Here is a 21339-nt window from a genome sequence, read left to right as displayed (position 1 = left end):
AAGGGAGAAAGACAAGACAAAGAGCTAAGTGTAAGGTTTCACTGAACACTTACAATTATCATATTTATTTCACTGTTGAATTCTTCTTGCTGCTGAAAGGTTGTCATGCAGTACTATCTCACCATATGGCAACAACCTCAAGTCCTAGAGGCACATACTTAAAAGACCATAACATGTCAGGCCCCCTGAATAAATTAGATAGAACGATTATGCAAAATAATAATACTGCCATGATGAGATACATTAACAAATGAGAGTGTCATTGCTCATGAAATGCCATGAAAATAAATTCCACACATCACCGTGGCCATCATCATCATCAAACTGTGAAGCAACAAAAGTAAAACATCACAGTATTTACTGTGCCCTTCAGCAACTGAAATTTTCTGAAAGAACGGTTTGCAAGTGAAGAAAGTCACTTTTTACTAATATCCAGTGGAAGTATGTAGCGGGTTTACGTGTCAAGGTTTTGGTAGCAGGGGGCCTTCGGGATAGCTTCTGTGACAAGAATCTGGAAGCTGCCCCACATTTGGTAAGGGACCCACTGCTGATCAGAGCCAAGCCAATAAGCAACGTTGTTTTGCACCTCTGTGAGAGCATATTTAAGACAGGCAAAAAAAAGAAAAAAACTGACCACAACCCCCATTCCCCCATGCTGCTCAGGGGGAGGAGGTGGAAGAGAGCAAATGGGGAAGGTGCTTTTATTTATTTATTTATTTTTTTTAACTTTGTTTCTCACTTCTCTAACTTGTTAGTAATAGGCAATAGATCTTACTATCTCCCTATGCTGAGTCTGTTTTGCCCATCACAATAACTGTTGAGCAATCACCCCATCCTTATCTCAACCCTTAGCCCTTTTCATCATATTTTCTCCCCATTCCTCTTTGAGGAGGGCATGGTTGTGAGTGGAGCTCAGCCACGCACCTGAGTAAAACCACCACAGTCCTTTTTGGAGCCCAACGTGGGGATCGAGGAACTGGAAATAAGGATGAGAGTTGAGATAAGGGGCAAAAAATGTACTGGATTTTTTTTTTTTTTTTTTATTAATGTAACACTTGTGAAGAATTCAAGGAAGTTGTAATTGTGAGGAATATGTTTCATGTTAGTGTGGTGAAGGGATGAGTAAATTGCAAGTGTGTGTGTAAATTGTCTACCTTGTTGGTGTTGTGATGTTATGCTTATTTTGGTGTGGGGAATTTTTTTCCTTTTGGTGTAAGTGAAGTTAGTGAAGATTGTGATGACTGTAAAGTAAGAATATATTGTGATTGTTCTTAAATATGTTTTTCACAGAGGTGAGGAGTGGTGGTTGTGGTGGAGCTTGGCCACCCACCCGAGTAAAACCACCAAAGCACAGTAAACAGAAAATACAGAAACAGAAAACTGAGTTTTTTGTTTTTAAAACAAATAGCAGGATATTTACCCATGTACTTTTAGAACAGATAACCAGCATTAATTTGACAGATCTGAAATACAGTCTCTCATCTGTAAATAATACGAAGTTCCACCTTTAAAAATGTACGTCACATCTCAGGCTGAGGTACATTTTTATTGATTTTTCATTTAAAAAAATATATTTACTTGTCCTTACTGATCAAAAGGTATTAAACAAAGTGGAAGCATGAAAAAACATAAATCATTATCATCTGGTTTTCCTAGTCTTCTCTCAGAAGCAAAGGCTCAATTCATCCTTCTTTGCTTTTAACCCTCTCCAAAATTTTGTCCCCTACATAAAGCGTACAAGTTAACAATATGGCAATGACCAAATGCCTTTTAGATGGTATAGAGTTAAATTTCAGTAATCACTTCTAAACTTTTCATGTTACTTGATCCCCCCCTTCCCTAATTTCCCCCCCTCCCCCAAATCAATCAATTCTTCTATTCTAAACCAGAGAAAATAAAACTGGCACAAGAGGCTAGGGGATACTGCAGTCACAGCATGTAGCTACCCTGAGAAATCTTAACACTTGGAAACAGCTGTTTGGGATAAAACAAAAACAAAAAGCCACCTCATTCTCTATATACCATCTCCACAAAACTTATCCGAGAAGATGACAGTATTGCTTTCAGTTGTAAGTTGGTAACAAAAAAAAAAAAAGGGCAAGCTCACAATAGTTTGAATGAACTGGGAATCAATGGCAAAAGTAATGACAGTAAAAACCTGAAGACCTCAGGCAGTAAACAGTAAAAAGATGAGCACATGAAACTTCTAATAACTGCACCTTGTTCCAGTGTACATGTCCGCACAATCCTCAGACAAACCTTAATTATGAAGATCTCACTGAAAACTTAAGTATAGAAGGCCTGCTTCTAAATAGCAAGGGACAAAAGTATCTATCAGCAGAAACTGTAGAAGCTGAGAATTAAGCTTCCTAGAAAATTATAACCTTTTCAAACCAAATTAGATATATATATATTTTTTAATCAATGTAAAACATTCCTAAAAGTAACACTATGTGCCTGTAAACCCTTTTTATAAAGTCATGTATATATAGAAAATACCTATAAGAGAGCCTGAAATTGTTCAGGTTAAGCTTACTGGTGACTTGTGCAACTTCCTTTTGTCCTCATCTATTAGGATATATTCATCTTGCCTCATTAACTACTTATTTCTTAAAACCTTGAATAATTCAGGTATCTCTCTACCTTACTGTGTGTAGCACACAAAAGAATGTACAACAGACTGCATGCTAGACTCACAGAAGGTGTTTGCTGAACACTGTCATAGAAACTAACATACAAGTTTATTGATTAAATACTTTTGTATTTTTTTCAGTGCTTTAAAGGAAATGTTAACTGATTTTTGGAAAATGTAGTTACCCAATCCAAATACACATCTTAGAGCATTGTTACCATTTTGAAATTCATTACAAAAAGACCATGGTTCTAGGGTGAAGTGACTTCTGAAGTGTTTGATTCAGCAATAGTGTCCTTGGTTTTATAATAAACTTCTGCAAATTGAATTCACCACTCATTACCTTGCATGTTTTTCCCCCACCTCTTTCGTTTTAGGATCTTGTAATTTTACTTACATGGAAATAGCGTAAGAAGCAAGACATGCAGAATCTTTGAAATAAAATGCTTCTAGGGTCTAAGCAGAGCTCCATAACATCATAAAATGAAGTAAAAAGTCAAATAAGATTTTACATGCCTTTTTTTTTTTTTTAATAAACTAAAAAGTTTCACAGCCAAATTACGACTACAGTTTCAAAATAATTTATTCAGTCACTTAAATACTTTGTAACATTTGCATGTTCCCTTTTTCACATCCTTGGCACACAATATAGCTCTTAACTTTTACAAAACTAGTGTAAACATTCACAGAAAATAAAATGGAAAAGGGGGACATATGCATAAATTCAATAAATAGGAGTGAAAAATCAAAGGAAAGTAAGTAATTTGTTCCTTTAAAGGCCATGCAATTACAGTTGAATGTTTAATTGAAAAAACATTTCTTTTTTTAAAAAATAGTGAATTAAAACTCAATTTCCATCTTTCTGCCATTGTTCCATTTAATCAGATACATGATACAATTCTGGAACCAGTTCAAACTCTTGAACAAGCAATAGTGATTCAATGCAAGTATTACTTGAGGCATTGCCAGTTTTGGTTCATATATAGAAGGTTACAAACCAGTATTTTCAAGTTAGTGGTTTTGGATATAACCTCTAGACTCCCAACATCATTCCAACATGACATTAACATTTTCCTTAATGAGCATTAGTATATAATCTGTTCTTGATAAAGATGACATTAGATAGCTGTTGTCGGACACCTGGATAATGTTGAATGTGGTTGAACCAGCGAGACACATTGAGGTATTTCTCCTTTTCTTGCACTGTGAGGTCCACCTGCATGGTGAAGAACACAAGGTTGCATTATTAGTATCATAATATGTGGAAAGGCAAATTAGAAGTGTATAGTTTTACAGCCAATTTCAACTCACAGAGTTCTTACAGAGCAACAGAATGTCTTTAATACCTTAATTTCACAACCTAAATTATACATGCATTTTTCATGTATTCAAATGAACAGATCTGGAGGGTGGAATATACATTTGTATATTATACTTGGGGGTGGGAAGAACAGTTGTTAGCATGCTTTAACACTTATCTACTCATGGTTAGCATATAGTGTCAAAATACAGGGAAGAGTTCCTCATTATGCACAAGTCTTACACACTCCTCTAATCCAGCAGGAAGTCTTGCTTCACAGGCAAAGTGTAACGTATATTAAAAGTGCAAGAATACATTTTTTCAGGCCGTTTCAGACTGGTTAGTAAAACTGTTTTCCATTTTGATCAATAGTCATACAACAGCTACCTAGCCGTAAGAGCACCCAGGGAGAAGCTTCCAACTGTTACATACCTACTGCAACAGCTCCAGTCTACCTCTAATTTTACCAAAGGACTAGATCAGATAGAGTTATCTATAATTACGTTAGCTATACCTTTCAGTCTTCTACATTGAAGTCACCAAGACCCTTAAATATTTTCAATGAAGTCTTTTTATAACTTCAGTCTCTTTCACGCCAGCAGTAGAACTACCTCCATTCTGTATCACCTTTATTACCTCTCCCTGATAACCAGTTCTAGGTCTTCATTCCTCTGGAATGAAGTTAATGTCTGAATTGATACAATAACCTGCTTCCTCATGTTAACCTACAACAAAAACTAATTAGAAATAGGGTAAGCCTACAAACAAACTACTAAAACTATCAAGAAAAAAAACATCATCTTCATGTGAACTACTCTATCTCATCTCCCTAATATTTAACCCATGCAGTGTAGGACTCATCTCTCTTCAGTCAGCCATCAAGCTTCACTGATTCACTTTGACAACACCTGCAGTAAACAAAAAGGGGGCACACCTGTAGAGGATAGTCTTAGCAGACAAATCTTAGCTAGACACGCCTCCTTTTTTCATGCTTAGACCACTACAACTAAACAAGGTTAATCCCCTCCTCAATAGCTAAACAGATAGCATACTCCTTGTGCCTTGTTCTACAAGCACCAGATTTCATGGATAATGCAGGCTCATTGCCAATTTCATCATGGGCACAGTACAGCTGGAAACAAGTATGTTCGAATAGACTTTAAATTACAAGAAAAACTATGAGTCCATTTAACTCAGCTGTAGGAATGAAAAGACAGTGTTCAAAACTAAGCCTCATGGTGAATTTTGCCATGTGACAAACCAGCCTTTTGGATTTTAAGAGTTGACTATAACATCCACTGTTTCCCCTTCCTATTCTCTCACACAGGCCAGCAATTGGCTTAGAATTAGAAAGCTTTAAACATGTAGAGTTAAAAATCTAAGCAAAAAAAAACACACTGTAAGGATATATACTACGTTGAACTGGCTAGAGAAACAAAAAGTTTTGAAGAATTACAGGAATTCTAAATCAATGTCATGTAATTTTCTGTTCTCTGAGAGTAAAGCTGTATTAACAGCAAAGAGCACAGTAACTGCAGCAAAAAAAAACTAAGAAGTGGGGGATATTTCAGCTGCTCTTCCTACAGAACACACTTGCCAGAACATAAGCATACTCCTGCACACACTTCCACAAAACACCTGCAGTTTTAAACTGTTATGTACCCCAGTTCAGGCAGTATGAGAAAAGCTGTTGCATCCTTCTACATCTCATGCCAGCAGCAAGACACTGTTCCTACAGCTGTATATAGTCCAATCAAAGTGTACAGCCAAATCAATTAAAGCACAGACATTTTTGCAGAGGTCTAAACTTAACATGCCTAACCTGCATTACTCAAGTGGAAAAAAAAAATTAGTAATAAGAGTAACTCCAGAGTTTTGAGGCATTACAAGCAAAAGGAAGTGGAAGCTATTAAAACGTAACACTTTTTTTTTTTTTTTTTTAAATTAAGATATTTCATAAACTGCCTGAGGTTCTTCAGACACTAATACGAGACAGAAAAAACATGCAGCACCATTTACAGGAAGATGCTTTTGATCACATGTAGTTTGTTATAATTAATGGCAGTTTGAAGTTGGTGCTTGTAAGTGGCTCTACAGCTTCATACCATAGTATGTAAAGAACAACATACACCCTAAAGGCTATCTATGATTAATACTCTTCCCCATTTTCAGTAAAGTATGAGCAGGTACTAAAAATACTGTGACTAACTTCACTGATTATTGTACACTGACAGAATTACAATACCCTTTTCCCCCAACATCTTTACTGGGTAAGTGCTTGAACTGAATCCTGAACTGAACTTCATATTTTGCAGCAGATACTGTTTCCTCTCCCTGTAATTTTATATTGATAATTCTCATTTTAATCTTTTAAAGTTACAATTACAGTTAATTTTAATTACAATTGAATTACAATTTACAGTCTCAAAAATACATTTCTCTGAAATAAATCAAAAATAAGGTTTGGAAAATAAGTCCTTCTCCATTCTGTTAGCATAGTGGAAAAACATCTGAAGGGCAAAATAGACAATACTCTAATAATAAAACCCTTTTTTGTACTCCAGGCAGAACAGGCAAGATATTTTTGCTTATTTACATAATGTACTCTATCAGTGAAATATATTAAAAAGCACTCTGTGGCATGCTCTACTTTTTACTCAGAACATAACTCTTAGGTTAATTGTTTAGAGATCACTTCCATGGCATTTTTACAACATTTTGTTAGATGGGTATTTTCTATTCTTCCTCATTAAATTAGACAATTCCCCCAAGTTAAGGAAGGCTGCTATTCTACTGATAAAATAATTATTTGCCATTAAAGCAATTATTTCAATAGCAAAGAAGCAGACACTCAATTTGATTTTTTTTTTTTTTTTAATTATGAAAAAGAGCCTTAACTCTCCACCACACAGCTCATGAAAGATAACGAAGGTGGTCATCGCACAGTGCAACCAGAAGAGTTTCTAGAAGGGCTATAAATACACAAGCTTTAATTATATTTGCTTTCAGTAGCACTGGGAACACAGGCATAAATTCCCATGCCTATACCCTACATGTACATGGGAAGTCTAAAAAATACCTGTGTATGTCTAAAGCTCTTCAGCATCAAGAGAAGAACAGATATCATTTCACTTTTTAATTTAGCTTTTACATATAAGAAAAATATAAAATTTAGACTGAGATTTCTATTTGTAGATATACACTTCACCTGTAAGTTATTTTCCAGTGCTTATTAAAGAAATTTTAAACTCAAACATAAACTTCAGACTACTACTATAGTTCTGCCAACATTTACGAAGTATAAAGTCAGATCAACCTTTGTATTGATTATTTCTCTTAATTATTTTCAAATATCACTTCATTAGTTTAGTTCTATTTGTGAATAAGAATATAGGGAAAATTAAAAAAAAATAATTCTGATATGAAAACAGGTTCCTTACCACAAAGGAATTTAGTGCTTACTGATTGCCTGAGTTATCCTCAAGCAACGCTTCCAAATTCATGTTTTCTCTGTAATCCATGCTTTAACCTAGCAGAACTTCATTGTTCATCAAAACCATTTACGTATGTATTTAAGCAATCAAAATGTCAAAAGGCAACAATATTTATACTAGATGCACGGGGACCCAGAATTACATATGACAGTGTAAGTCACACCAACTTGAAAAAGCCCATTTAGACGGCCAGCATCAAGCATTACATATTTGGGATGTTTGTGATCTACACTGTGAGGCAGAACTACGTACATAATTTAGTTACTGCCTCATCATTATAAGTGTGTATTTCTAATTAATAGACTGAAAGTTTTTCCTACAACCCTGGCACAAAACCTCAAATGCTACCTCTGAATACCCTCACTTATTAAAATACTAATTCTTTTGCCACAGTATGGGTTTTTAAATATTTATCACTATTATGCTTACTAAGATAACTATAAGAGAAAGGAAGAACGAATGAAAAGCATTCAACTGTAAAATAAAGAGTTACTATTGGTCTATCTGAATTACAGTTTGACTATTGAACAGTGAAGAATCAGGTTCCAGAATTCCACCTGGATGGTGGTGTGTGTGCGCGCGCAAAGTAGAGGTGGGGAGGAACACAAAAGTTTATCATACATTAACACCAATGAAGGAAGGTGAAACCAAAGGTGAAGCAGCAAGCAGTAAGAGCATGTGATCTTAAAAACTTTTCAAGTTCATCAGAAAGTCTGTAAACTTTTAGCAATACTTGGCTCATTCAGGACAATCATGGTACATCACTAGTATTTACAGTATTCTATTAATGATGTCTGCATTAGTATGTTAGTTGTTAGCCCATCAAAAGCATAGATTAATCCCGAAGGCCATTATCAGTACTATTTTCAGATTCATTTTCTAGATAGCAACTGTGGATCCCCTTCTCCCATCCTCTCTACTTTTACTCTTGAAGGGTTACAGGAAGAAAACCTTACTGACATTTTGCACATTTTTCAAGCTTATCTGAAACAGTGGTGGATATGACAAACTGCTTTTCTGGACTGCATCACATTAGAGGATAGAGCAGCTTTCCCTCCTGCCTAATGCTTGGGGCAGAGAAGCAACTCAAAGTACTCTGTTCTCATTACTGGAGGAAAAAAAAAAATCCCAGTTCAAGATCTTACCTCTATAATTAAATACCAACATTAACAATTTCTGAAACCTTAAACATATGTAATTCTTAACTAGCAGTTTCTAGATTTTCTTCTGTTTAGTATAGCAACTCCATTATTTGCCCTTTATACCTTTCTGAGTCAGAAAATTATCTTCTGCCAAAATCAAGCATTTCAGAAACAGATGTTGTACTATAAACTTGTCCCAAGTAATGTCTAGATGGTTGCAGGCACCCAGGAGCACTAAGTCATTTGTTTTTACCATCTGTTCTATTTCCCAAAGCAACAACTTGTATCTTTTCTTCTTGATTAGGTGGTCTACTCTAGAGCAAACTAAATATAAAATATGCTTGAGTTCCCCCTGCTTAATTTAAAAAAAAGAGTCTCATTTGAACTTCTATTGTCTCACAGTACGTAGACATACTGAAAAAAAATATGTTTATATGTATGTTTTCATATAATGAGTGAAAGGTAACTCATTTGACATTCCAGTCAACACATCTATCCCTTACAAGGAAAACATGATTTAAGTATAACATCTCAACATAATTAATTATAAGTGATTTTAATATGTTTTTAAAAACCCGAAATGAAGCTTTATTTTCCTCTCCTCTGCTTGCACTATCTTATTTGAACATTTATTCCTCGACAGTCAAGAGATACACAAGATCTCTCTCATTCTTAGTAATATTTCATTACCTGATCTCTTGCCCCTCCTCTTCATATTCCCTTTTGAAGCACAAGTCCTCTTGTACTCTTCTCCTAGTACTCTGCTTTTAATTGCATAAACTAACAGTTCAAACAGCTGACTGAATTCACAGATCAGATGCAGGCATTTAATCAGAGGCATTTCTTCTTCTTTTTTCCCTGTCATTTTCTGATGGCAAACTCAGTGATTTCATCCTCCCCCAAGATTCCAGCAGACAATTTGGTTTGGTTTGTTTAGAAATACTCACTCCAAAGAATGAATGCTCATTCACAACCATGTTCCAGCCACCCAAATACAAATAACTGCTATTGCTTCATTTTCAAATTACCTCTTGGGGTTCAAAATTGATATGTGGTGATCTATAAGCACTCTGCAGTAAACCCTGAGCTACGTATGAAGAATCTCAACATCATTTCTATTCAGTACAACCTTTTTTTCCCCTTAAGCACCAGCCTTCACATGTTATTTTGATATTCTGTATGTTATCAAGCCTTATCACTAAACCTTGAAACAAGAATGACATGTCATTATAGCTGACACTTATATGCATTTATGCTTCAGGAACTTTATTTATGGGCAACTTTTATAGTAGCACTTCTGTTCTAACAATTTTAGCATTTCCAGTTCTGACACATTCTTTGAGTTTCATTTATCTATCTCCCCCTGTAGTGCTGTAAGCAGTCACGTTTCAGACTTGAATAGGTAAGCTCTAGAAACAGAGGGACAGGTATAATCCTTATGTTACTGTCCATACAAGCAACTGAAGTACCCTGAGTACTACAGATAATACACTTATTTTCACAGATTCATAGCTAAACATTAAAAAGGTAAAACATACACTTACAGGCAAGTTATATACGAAGTTCCTTGTAAGAAATCTCACTTTTTTTTTTTTGTCCTGCAATTGTCATTGATCCAGTAGTTTAAATTCTACAGCAATAAAATGCACTTGAGATAAATATATTATGGTAGCTCTATGCATAAAAGTAATGCAAATAGCACTTACCATGACGTGATGCAATCCATAGTACATCAAAATATCTGCTAAGGTAAAACTGTTTCCTGCAAGGTAGACTTTATCTTCGAGGTGTGTGTTAAGATCCTAAAAAGGAAAAAAGTCATTATACTGCTGTAATACCGACTTCGTAAGACAAAACATTAAGGCAATTGTTAAAAATAATTGAGACCTTCCTCTGGAGACCAGGTATTTAAATAAGTGCCACCTTTAATTTAGCTAAACTCAGTAAAGGAGAAAAACACTAAGAGAAAAGTTTCTAAAAGCATCAAGATAATAACTTCAGTCATTGTTCCTTGACAGCAAGATTTCAACAAAATTTAAGTGTTTATCTCTAAACAAAATGCAAGACAGTGTGTTGCTGTCCCACAATTTCCCATCATTCACCTATTTACTGACATCCACTCAAGTTTTTGTAAATACAAGTATTATTTGTTTTACATACGTAGCTGACCCCACAGAAATACTGTCTTTTCCTGACTTCAGGTTACTCAAAAAAACGCAAGAACCTTGCATTTTTTTTGACTAGTGCATATGAGTCATAAAAGCATCAGTGTCTCAAGAAGTTCTCAAACTGCAAATGTGTAAGAAGCAAGAGAAACACAAAGGGATAATGGCATAGGAGATAAACATGCTTAACTCATGCCTGAAAAACTCATGTGCATCAACTGGTACCATTTGACACCTGCTTTTATTAATGTTGAAATCACTGCTAGCGAATCTTAATGACTGATACAGTCAACTCAGTCACTACACGAGATCATATGAAGGAGCACTGTTTCAGCACTCTAATATCATCTGTCTCAACAACTCCATATCAGATGGTATAAGGATGGGTGGTAGAAGACTTCCATTTGGGTTCAATGAATAAGTATTTCAAGTCTGTATTACTGAAGACTTTTCATATGTAGTTTTTCTCTGCAGGAAAACAGAAGGCAGAGACTCACTCACTGTTGGTTAACTGTATCACTCCTGAGAACAGAGGCATTGCTTACGGATAGGTGTCACTTCCTTTCCTCCACACCTTACCTGCTCCTCATATAAGTCAAACACCTTTGTGCCCCCTATTTCCCTCTAAAGAGGAAAATGTAACAGCAAGCAAAATTTGCTTTAACCCTAACGGTAAACTACAGCATAAACAAGCTCTAGTTTTATGATATTCTTTCCTGAAGCATAGGAAAAAGTATCCTAGCTTTTCCTTGAAGGTAGAAATTCCCAGCTAATATTCCTCTATTGGTTTGGAAAAACAAAAAAAACAAAACCACCACCAAATACCCACAAAAAAACGAACAAGCTTAGTGTAAGTTTCTTCTCAGAGTACTCCTGTCAGTTTTCTTAGGCCCTTTATTCCGTTCTGGAAACTGGTAAACAGCTTAAACATGATGTTTTTCAAAATGTCCCTAAAATAACAGTCTCAATTACAGCACATTTCATTTTAACAGAACTTTTTATTTTTCAAAAAAAAAAAAAAAAAAAAAAAAAGGGTAGGGCAAGGAAAAGGGGTTTATTCATTAATGAACAATTATAAAATAATTTAGACTACAGTGTACTGCAATTTCTGTGGTTCTATAATTCTACTGCCTCAAATAGACGTATTCTACAGTTAATATGTAAAAAAATAAAACTCTGACCTTGCATTTCAACGTGGCAAGTTTGCCTCCTTTATGCCACCTTACAATTTTCTTTGACAATAACTCCATGACAGGACTCCCATTCTTCTCTAAGACTGAAACATCCTAATGTCTGCTTTGGTTTTCTTTTATTAGAGCAAATCAGGGAAAAATATTAACACCTGCACATTTAAGACTCTAAGGTCATCTGCCCCTGGCTACGCAGCTTTTTCCTTTACACTTGCTTGCTGCTTTCTTTATATTAGTTAGGTCTCAAATTACTTTAAACACGTAACTACAGTTCTGGGGGATTTTATTTACAGAACACAAAGGCAAATACATTGATAAAAAGAAACTTTCACAAAAGAAAATCTGTAAGTCAATATACTAAGAAGAAATCATAAACCCCTTCTGACACAAGTTCTCTAACTAGCATTTTACTTGGATTCATTGGAAATAACACTTTATTGTGAAAAGTAATGCTGCTGAAATTTTGCTCCTCTGCCATGACCTTATTTCATATTCTTGGCTATACAATTAAGCTTTTTACTTTATAAACATCCTGTTAACTATGACCGTGTAAATTGATGCAGTTATTTCACTGTTAAAATCCAGAATTTTGGCCAAAGAAGTTACAGCATGTTGATTCTTAGTTTATATATCTTCAAGAGTTAGGCTAATTTGTACATAGAACTATTGGTTTGCATAGCTCATAGTTCAGGATGGGTTAACACCATCACAACACCTGCACAGCATATTTGCAGCCTCAAAATATTTATCACTAAGAACAAATTCAAGTCTTAAGGCAAAGTAAGCTATTACAGTTTGAACATTTATTATAGCTCACCAAATATTATCAAGTCAGTTAACTGAACAAATGGAGTTTGACAAACGTAATGGAGTCTTGGATAAATGAGCATTAATTTGCAATTCTGTTTTTGAATCTATACATTACTCCCATAAGGGAAGAATAGGAAGATACTCTAATTTCATACTACAAAAGTCAAGCTAATTCAACAGCATCACACTAGTTTTTTTCCATGTGCATTAGAACACGTAGTAGGTCTTGCTTCATGGCTCATACTTCTCATACACTGTTATACTATTAGCTAATAGCCAACTATGGTAAAATTCCTGGAAATGAAGCTTTTTTAACTGACCACACTATTAAACTGGAACAGTCTTTCTGTCATGGAGAGATTACTGAAAATTTGAATACAATACTATATTCAAATTTCTAGGACATCCTGAAGATTCAGGTCTGTTAGCTGTTATTTTTATCACCGCCTTTCGTGTACTTAACGTCACTACTTAGACTGATTACGTACCTACAATTTAGTATTAAATAACTGACAGTCCTTAAGGCATAACTGCAGTTTGCTGTAATAATATGCACTGAACGACTGCAGCAATTCAAATTCCATTTTGGGGTAGGGGAATAGGGGAGAGAAGCAAGGTGTTGTTACTTATGTACTAAATGAAGGATTTCAATTTGCTTGTTTTATGAATAGATGTGATGTATAGCCCTTATCTACAGCAAAAGCTCAACACATCCCATCAACAGGACACTGCTGGCTACCCTCCCAGAGTTGGGTAATATAGGTATGTAGTACAATTGTCTGCAATCTAATTCATCTGTTTTCTTTTTTTCCATCATCTAATTCATCTAACTCATCTGTTAAGACACCACAAGTTGAGACACTACCCATCACTGTAGCTCAGATAAGTAAGTCTATTCTTACAACACCTCCATAGCTTACAATGCATCTAATCATCCCCTAATTGTGTTCTGGATATTCTGTCCCTAAGAATGCACTGCTGGTGCACACACTTCCTTTACATACAAAACCACGTGCTTTCAGTCAGCAATATTCACAAGGTCATTTCCACTCTAACTGCCTTCTAACAGCACACAAAAGCAAAGAGCCTTAGAAAGCCCAGGAAAGCCTTGGGCAATACAAAACCCAAGATGAAGATTCTGCAGCCATATCCAAGAAAGGCATAACCTCATGGCTAGCATATAGCCTTATTTTTAATTATAATGTAAGACCCTTATTTAACTGAAAATATGAGCTAAACCTGTTCTGGAGGAATATTACGCTAATCATATTAGACTTCATGTGAAGGACAGAGGAAAAACAGCTCTACCAAAAACTGTTGCTCAAATAATCAAGTGCAATCTTTTATGCCTGTCAGCATGCAACAATATCCTGGTGCTCTTAGAAAAGGGAAGAGTGAAAATAGACACAATGTTTAAAGAACACTGGATGCACAAGCTTGCCGAAGTGGTTAGACATTCCATTTAGAAGTCGGTTGAAAAACAGCATACAAGAACTGTGGATTAACTCTATGGACAGAGAACTGAATGGATTAGCCTACTTTAACAGTGGTGAAAACACTAATTTTTCAAACAAGCATTTTAAACAATAACTGAAGCTATTTTATTTAGGTCTCTAATTGAACTTGATTATTAGAGCCAGATAGCACAGGAAATTGGGACAGAATTGGCCATAATCATGGAATATTTTTGTAAGAGATACTGCAAGTAGTATGCAGAACGTCTTGGTTAAATAATCCTTCAGAACACTGCCATTTCTGTGGAAGCTTTTCTGTGAAATCTAGTACAAGCTCCCAGTAATATTTTGGATAGAAGATATTTTAGAACCCTCAACATCTGAATACCTAAAACTAACAAAGCAGAGACATTCAAATCTACTGAATGGATTTCATTAATATTCAAGTAGAAATTCGGTGGCATGAGAATACATCAAAGGTTCTCAGTTCCTCCCGAGAGGTGCACAAATCCTACAAGGTATCAAGAACAACAACTCAATGATTTAGAGACACCCACCTCCCTGCCTTCCATGTAACTTCCATTTCCCACTAACCAAGCATCACTCAGTTGGCCAAAAGCAAAGGAAATACTGCCTCACCCTGTGAAAAAGAAAGTTCATGTAATACACTGGCCATTATGTAATCACCACTACTGACATTTATTATTCCTACATTACTCCTATATGCCAAGGGACAGTCTAGAGGCATTAATCCTGTTTCTTTTTTTTTTGTTTTTCCAGCACAGGAACTCAAATAAGAAGTGGACAAAAATTTGAGAATACTTTCGCTGACAGGTTCAGAACCATATGGGATTTTCTGAGTAAATAAAAAAAATCCTTGTTAATATGGTCTGACTACCTGACAATTGTCTTTGTGCCAGGTAACAGCTTTAGTCAACACACCAGTAAGAAATTTTCTTAAGGCCAACAACAACTTAAAAAAAAAAAAAACCAACAAAACAAAAAACTTTCCAGTTCAAATGAACAGACATTAACCTAGCTATTATCCAATGTTCTTCAGAAACAGATCACCTCATTTAAGGGTTAAGTAGAGGCAGCCTGACGTTTATAGCAGAAGCAACTGAACTGTTTTTGGCACAGCTTATTATAAATTGTGGCTCTAGGCTGCAACCGTCCCAAGACTGCCATTGTGTATTCCAGACACGTTGTAAAACTACAATCTCAGACTTGCCTCCCTATTTTAGTGCTCTCCCCTGCCCCCGTCTCCTTTCTTCCCCCTCCTCATACTCCCATTTGGCATAGTATACTTTAATGGTAGGCTGCCTCTTTTTCTGATTAATGATGGTGGCAAGAGAACAAATTAAAAAAAATTTAATTGCTACACTATGAAATTATTAATGCTGGAACAATTCCACAGCAGTCCTGCATAAAGATAAACTCTGGCCGTTTGGTGTCTGCTAAAAAAAAGTCTGTAGGAAAATTTTAAAGTGGTATTTAGGATACATTATACTGACTGCCTAAATATATATAACTTCAGGGAAAAGTCTCTTTCTCAGTAAGGAAGTTTTGTTTGGAAACAATTTATGTATTTGTATTTCAGTTCTTACCTAGCACTCCTAAGGCTAACACTGAAAAAGATACAACTTAGATATATAGAGATATAAGGTTAACACTGAAAAGATAGAAGCACAAAGCCATCACACCTCTGTGCCTGGCATTCCTACCCAAATGCAGTTCTACAAATGCTTGCAACATAGCAGGTATCATCACTTAGGACATTCAGAGCAGATATTTTATCATAAGATGACAAATTTGCTTTTTGTTTTTATATGATGAAGTGGCCAAAAAAAGATAAGTAAAAGTTAGTAATTCCAATGCAGTCTTCTCATGGTTTGGGACTAAACAGAAGGTGGTTTGTCTAAAACTAAGAAAAGCAACTGGAATTATATATCTGCCATACATTAAAAAAAAAAAAAAAAAAAAGAAAAATAAAAAGGGTTTACACCAGGACAGGTACCTAGCTGACCAGCAACTGTCTAGAATAACCAGAAGTTGAAGTGATTCTCTTTAATGGATTTCTTCCCTGGCCTTTCTTTTATTTTTATTTGACAAAATGCAAATCCTTGCAATAAGTTAATTCATTTGTTTGGAAGACACCAAACAGATTAGGAAGGTAAATTGCTTCCTATGCAATCAACAGTTCTACACAGTTGGTCTGCCTTCTATCAAATTAGCGAGAAAAATACATTAAGCTTGAAAGGGGTCTCTGAGGGCCATCTAGTCGTATCTCCTGTTCAAAGTACAGCTAAACTAGAACTTAAATCCTGATTAGTCTATGCCTACTTCAGCCGAATTCTTAAAAGTCTCAAAGGACAGACAGAACTCTGGAGAGGTGTTTGTACAGTAACCCTGACCATAAGTGTTTTGATAGTATCTACACTCAGAAGATAAAACCAATGATGTCACAAAAAGAAGCAATGCAAACAAGCTCACACTTAACCAGCAGAAGATATTCCATAGATAAAATGAGATCACGATACATCACAGATAATCTAAGTGAAAGAAATGGTTCTTTCGGGTGTTCACCATATCTGCCTTTTTACAGATCAATGAGGCTTGTCAGTTTGAGAACAACAGATTACTGGCAAGATTTTGCTTTGCACCATTTTAAGATCAAGATTTCCCTTGAATTTAACGAACCTAAGCATGTCTTGCCTGCTGCTTCAGCAGTCTTTGGCTTGCTGAAATAAATTCTGTATGACACAGACTTACTGCTCCTAACAAAAATCAGAAATATTAAGACACCACTATCCACAAGTGTAGTTAATCTTTCTAATACCTTGCAGCTCAAAGCTATTTCCCAGCATAGGCTAATTAGTAGTATAGAGCATTTCGTATATTCTAAAGCTGATATGTTTTAAAATTAGAAAAAAAAACTTAATTGACTGAATTTCACTGCTGCTTCATACACACTTAATAAAACATAGCTCTTAGTACTTAGCAGTGTACAGCAATTTCTCTCTTCAAACTTTGTTCCCAAAAGATTGCAAAAATAATAATTATAAGTCATAAGGAGCAAGAAGGAAAACAGAGCAAGTTTTTTCCCCTCCATCTACTCACTGCCATCTGGCTACTCAAATAATGGGGTGACCCTTGAGATTTTTTCTGCCTCCACCTATCTCAGGCAGAGAAGCTTCAGACTACAAGAAAAATTGAGTGGAGTGGACTGAAGCCTCCACATGAAGTAGCTCAATGTGAAGTGCAGTTTTGCAGGAGTTACCTTATAATTTCATTTTTTACTATTTCACATATCACAACGTCACAACAACATCCATAATTACCAAACCAGGAAAAAGAGCTCTTAAATTAGTGCAGAATTATCTCTAAATGCAACACAACTTGTTTGTAAGTGGGGTTTCATGAAATATTTAGAAGCTGGTATCTTACAAGGCTAAAGAGAGACTAAGCTATTGAATAATCTCTACACTATCTGGAATGTTCTAAGTAGTTCACAGCATTACAGCCACAGAATATGGTTAGAGTTCAGCTTCACGTATTTTAGAATGTCTTCTCTCCCGTTTTCATTTTTTTTTTTGTTAATCAACAAAAGGCAGCTGGCAAGTCTTCAGCATTTTCCCACTTTTATTAATTGCTTCTTTTTACACACATTAGTGCCGTAATCCTCAAGGTCTAACCACTCCAAAATTCACTGCCAAGTTAATTAAGTACTGCTTACCTTTAGAATTGTTCTAGTATCTTCCTTACTAGAACATCTATCTACTCGAGTGACTCTGTATTCCAACCACTGCTGAACGACAGCCTTCTCCTCTGCAGTGCTTCCAAGCAGTTGTTCTTTCTTAGCCTGTTTGACCAAGTGGGCAGCTATGGTAATTAATCCTGTCAGACCAGGACCATTGTTCGTCTGCAGAACAGGAATCTAGAAGAGAAAAACAATAATATTGTAACTCATTCAAAATGTATTCTATGTGACTAGCTATTGTTTCTTTACGGCCGTTCAAAAGGACCTTTAAAGAAAGACCAGAATTTAGAAATATTAACGCTAAAGGTAGTAATATCAATAGGAAAATAATTGGGTTCTATTTTTACTCTTTGTGGTGGTTTACTTTCAGTTTTTACTGGAGACATATTTAATGTGCCTGTGGACAAAACAAGACACCTATTTTTCAGGGCACCTTCAGCACAAAATAATCCACTTACGCTAATCTTAGCAAGACATAGTACTGTTTGTTCTGACCCTGGCAGAAGGCCTATTAACTAACTTTAACTAACTTTCAACTAATTTTTCAGATTCAGATCTCTGACTGAAGGTTATAAAGCCAGTAGCATCCAGTTTCAGTCACAGCAGCCAGATTTACTGAAATGCTTATTCATACTTACTGTTCTATTGCCAAATACCAAGACAGAAGTTATTTGTTCACCCACAGCAGGGGAGGACAACATATCATACGCCTCTAGTTTTAATCACATCTTTGTTAGTGACGCTACTATGTTAAAGTGATTTTAATGCAATTTAATTGTTAGAATAAAAGGCATATTCTCGCATGCATTTTTGAAGTGTTTAAATTTAAATGCTGAAGTTAAAGATACCTGTTATCATAAACACTGATTAAGATTTGAAAAAGACATCTCTGGTATTTTACAAAGAAGCATAAATGTGAGTTAGATACACAGAGTTTCTGAAGGCAACATAGTAAGTTACATAACATATCAAACTTAAGAGAACATCAAAACAAGTTGACTTTGGAACTGGATCCTTGCTACTGTATCACAAATATTGCTCCAAAGAGGAAAAAAACACAACAATGAACCAAATTGCATAGAATTGACTGAACAGACCACACAGACTTTTGGGGTATAAAAGAGGGTACTAGTAAACAAGTCAGTTTGTCTTAAGAAATTACTTCAGAAGATACAGGAAATAATAGAACACGTATTGCAAGCCTTTTTGAGTGGGAAAGGAAACAGAGCCGCTATGGGTCACAAATGAAATGAACCTCACTGCAGCAGCCTAAAACCCATTCAGCCATTTATGGCATCAAATGACCAAACAAGACACTGTCTACCTTCAGATGTGATTAACATGCAATGCAAACTTGAAGCACAGTATTTATTTTGCATTTTTATGCAAAGTCCTTGACTGTTCTGTTTTTCCACTGAAGTCAGAAAAACCATGGACAGATTTCATGACCCACTTCTTCAGACTTACACTATACAACAAAAGCATTAAAACACCAGCTGGACTGTTACATGTTTATGGAAGCTTATTATATTTGAAACCAAAGAATGCTTACAAGAAAAGAGAAAACACACAAAAGCATAAATGAACAGCAATGCTTCTGTGATTCATCACAGAGAGGGAGCAATGTGAAAGCTGCTACACGTTTGTGACTCCCCCAGCCCCACGTTATTTGTCGCGTTTGCCTTTTATATCACACAAGGCAATGCTTCCCTACGAGGTTCAGAAACATCCAGCCAGCTACCTCAAGAAGGCATTTAACAGCAACAGCTCTTTGCCGCAGCTGCATTTCTAACGTGAAGAGCTGACCGTCCGCCCAGGATTTAACCACCCCAGCACGCACACAGCCGCGCTGCCTGCAGCAAGGCCAAGCCCGTTCCCAGCCGCCACCCCCCTGACGGGCGGGCGGAGGGGGAGCGGCAGGGGGCCGGCAGCGCGGCCCTGCGCCTGCGGGGCACGAAGCGAGCGGGGGAGGAGGCCGAGCCGCCCGGGGAAGGGCCGCGGCCGGGCTGCCGTGGCGCGGGGACCCCCGCCGGCTCCCTTCACCTGCCGCTCCCCCTGCGCGCCGTACTTGGTCCCGTTCCGCAGGCCCAGCGTCCCCTCCAGCAGCGACAGCTCCGCCGCCATCTTCCCTCGCAACCGCCGCCGCCAACACCCGGCGAGCACGTTGGGCGGCGGGGCGCCGCGCCCCCTCAGCAACCGGCGCCGCTATTGGGCTGCGGGAGAGCGGCTAGCCAATCAGACGCTCGGCTCAGCCCGCGCACGCGCAGGGGTGCTCCGGCTTGCGGATGTCCTTCGGCTTGCGGAGGGCGCCTGCGCAGAGGAGGCCCTCCCCTCACTTGGTGTTCTGCGCATGGGCGCGCCGGCCGGCGTGACGGAGCGCCGGCCCCCTCCCCCGCCCCCGAGCAAGGCGGCGGTTCCCTCCTGTCGGCATCGCGCCTTGTCCCATCCGTTGCTGCAGGAGCGGCGTTGCCCATCGCAATAAATAAATAGATAAATAAATAAATAATTTGCTCTTAATAAATTCAAGCCTCAGCGTGCTGTGTGGTGTCGGTGGTGCGTCTGGGGAATATCGAGAGAGGAGGCACCGCGCAGCCCTCCCATCTGCCAGGCGTCCTAAAAAAGGAGGCTGAGGAGAAGCTGGTGGGGGGCCTGGAGCACAAGTCCTGTGAGGAGCAGCTGAGGGAACTGGGGGTGTTCAGTTGGGAGAGGAGGAGGCTCAGGGGAGACCTCATTGCTCTCTACAGCTACCTGAAAGGAAGGTGTGGGGAGCTGGGGGTCGGCCTCTTCTCACAGGTAACCAGTGATAGGATTAGAGGGAATGGCCTCAAGTTGCGCCAGGGGAGGTTCAGGCTGGAAATGAGGAGACATTTCTGCTCAGAAAGAGCAGTCAGGCATTGGGACGGGTTGCCCAGGGAGGTGGTGGAGACACTGTCCTTGGGGGTGTTGAAGGAAAGGTCGGACTTGGTGCCTGGGGACATGGTTTAGTGGGTGACACTGGTAGGAAGGTGATGATTGGACCAGATGATCTTGGGGCTCTTTTCCAACCTTAATGATTCTATGATTAAGATTTGTTAAAGACATGCTTTAATCACCTTTTTAATTGAAGATATTCTGATGCAAGTATCATATCTCTGTCCCTCATAAATATTAGAAATTAAAACAATTTTTAATTGGCAGACCTATTTGTGCAGCATACCAAAATGTAATTCTTGATAGCAGACTACTAAATACCAAGCTAGTGCTCTTACTAAAAGCAATGAGCTAATCTTGTCCTGGTATGGAGAATTTCAAAATACAGGCTCAGGGCTGTGTTAGTCGTCTTGAATAAGATGATCCTGACAAGTGTCCTGGTTCTTCACTGAAACACTTGTCTTGATAGAAGGCGACATTTA

General features: G+C 37.4%; 1 protein-coding gene across 1 annotated transcript; it reads right to left on the bottom strand.

The window, feature by feature from the left end:
• Positions 1–3133: 3133 nt before the first annotated feature.
• EEF1E1 (eukaryotic translation elongation factor 1 epsilon 1) lies at positions 3134–20118 on the bottom strand. Its single transcript, XM_084281453.1, has 4 exons — positions 19991–20118; positions 17924–18124; positions 10275–10370; positions 3134–3848 (listed from the first exon to the last, which is right to left on the bottom strand). The coding sequence occupies exons 1-4, from the start codon at positions 20069–20071 to the stop codon at positions 3708–3710; spliced, it is 519 nt and encodes a 172-aa protein (XP_084137579.1). The 5' UTR covers positions 20072–20118; the 3' UTR covers positions 3134–3707.
• Between the last annotated feature and the right edge of the window lie 1221 nt (positions 20119–21339).

Source organism: Netta rufina, assembly GCF_964035555.1.
Source record: "Netta rufina genome assembly, chromosome: 2".
Lineage (NCBI taxonomy): Eukaryota > Metazoa > Chordata > Aves > Anseriformes > Anatidae > Netta > Netta rufina.
This window is presented reverse-complemented; position numbering and strand designations above follow the sequence as displayed.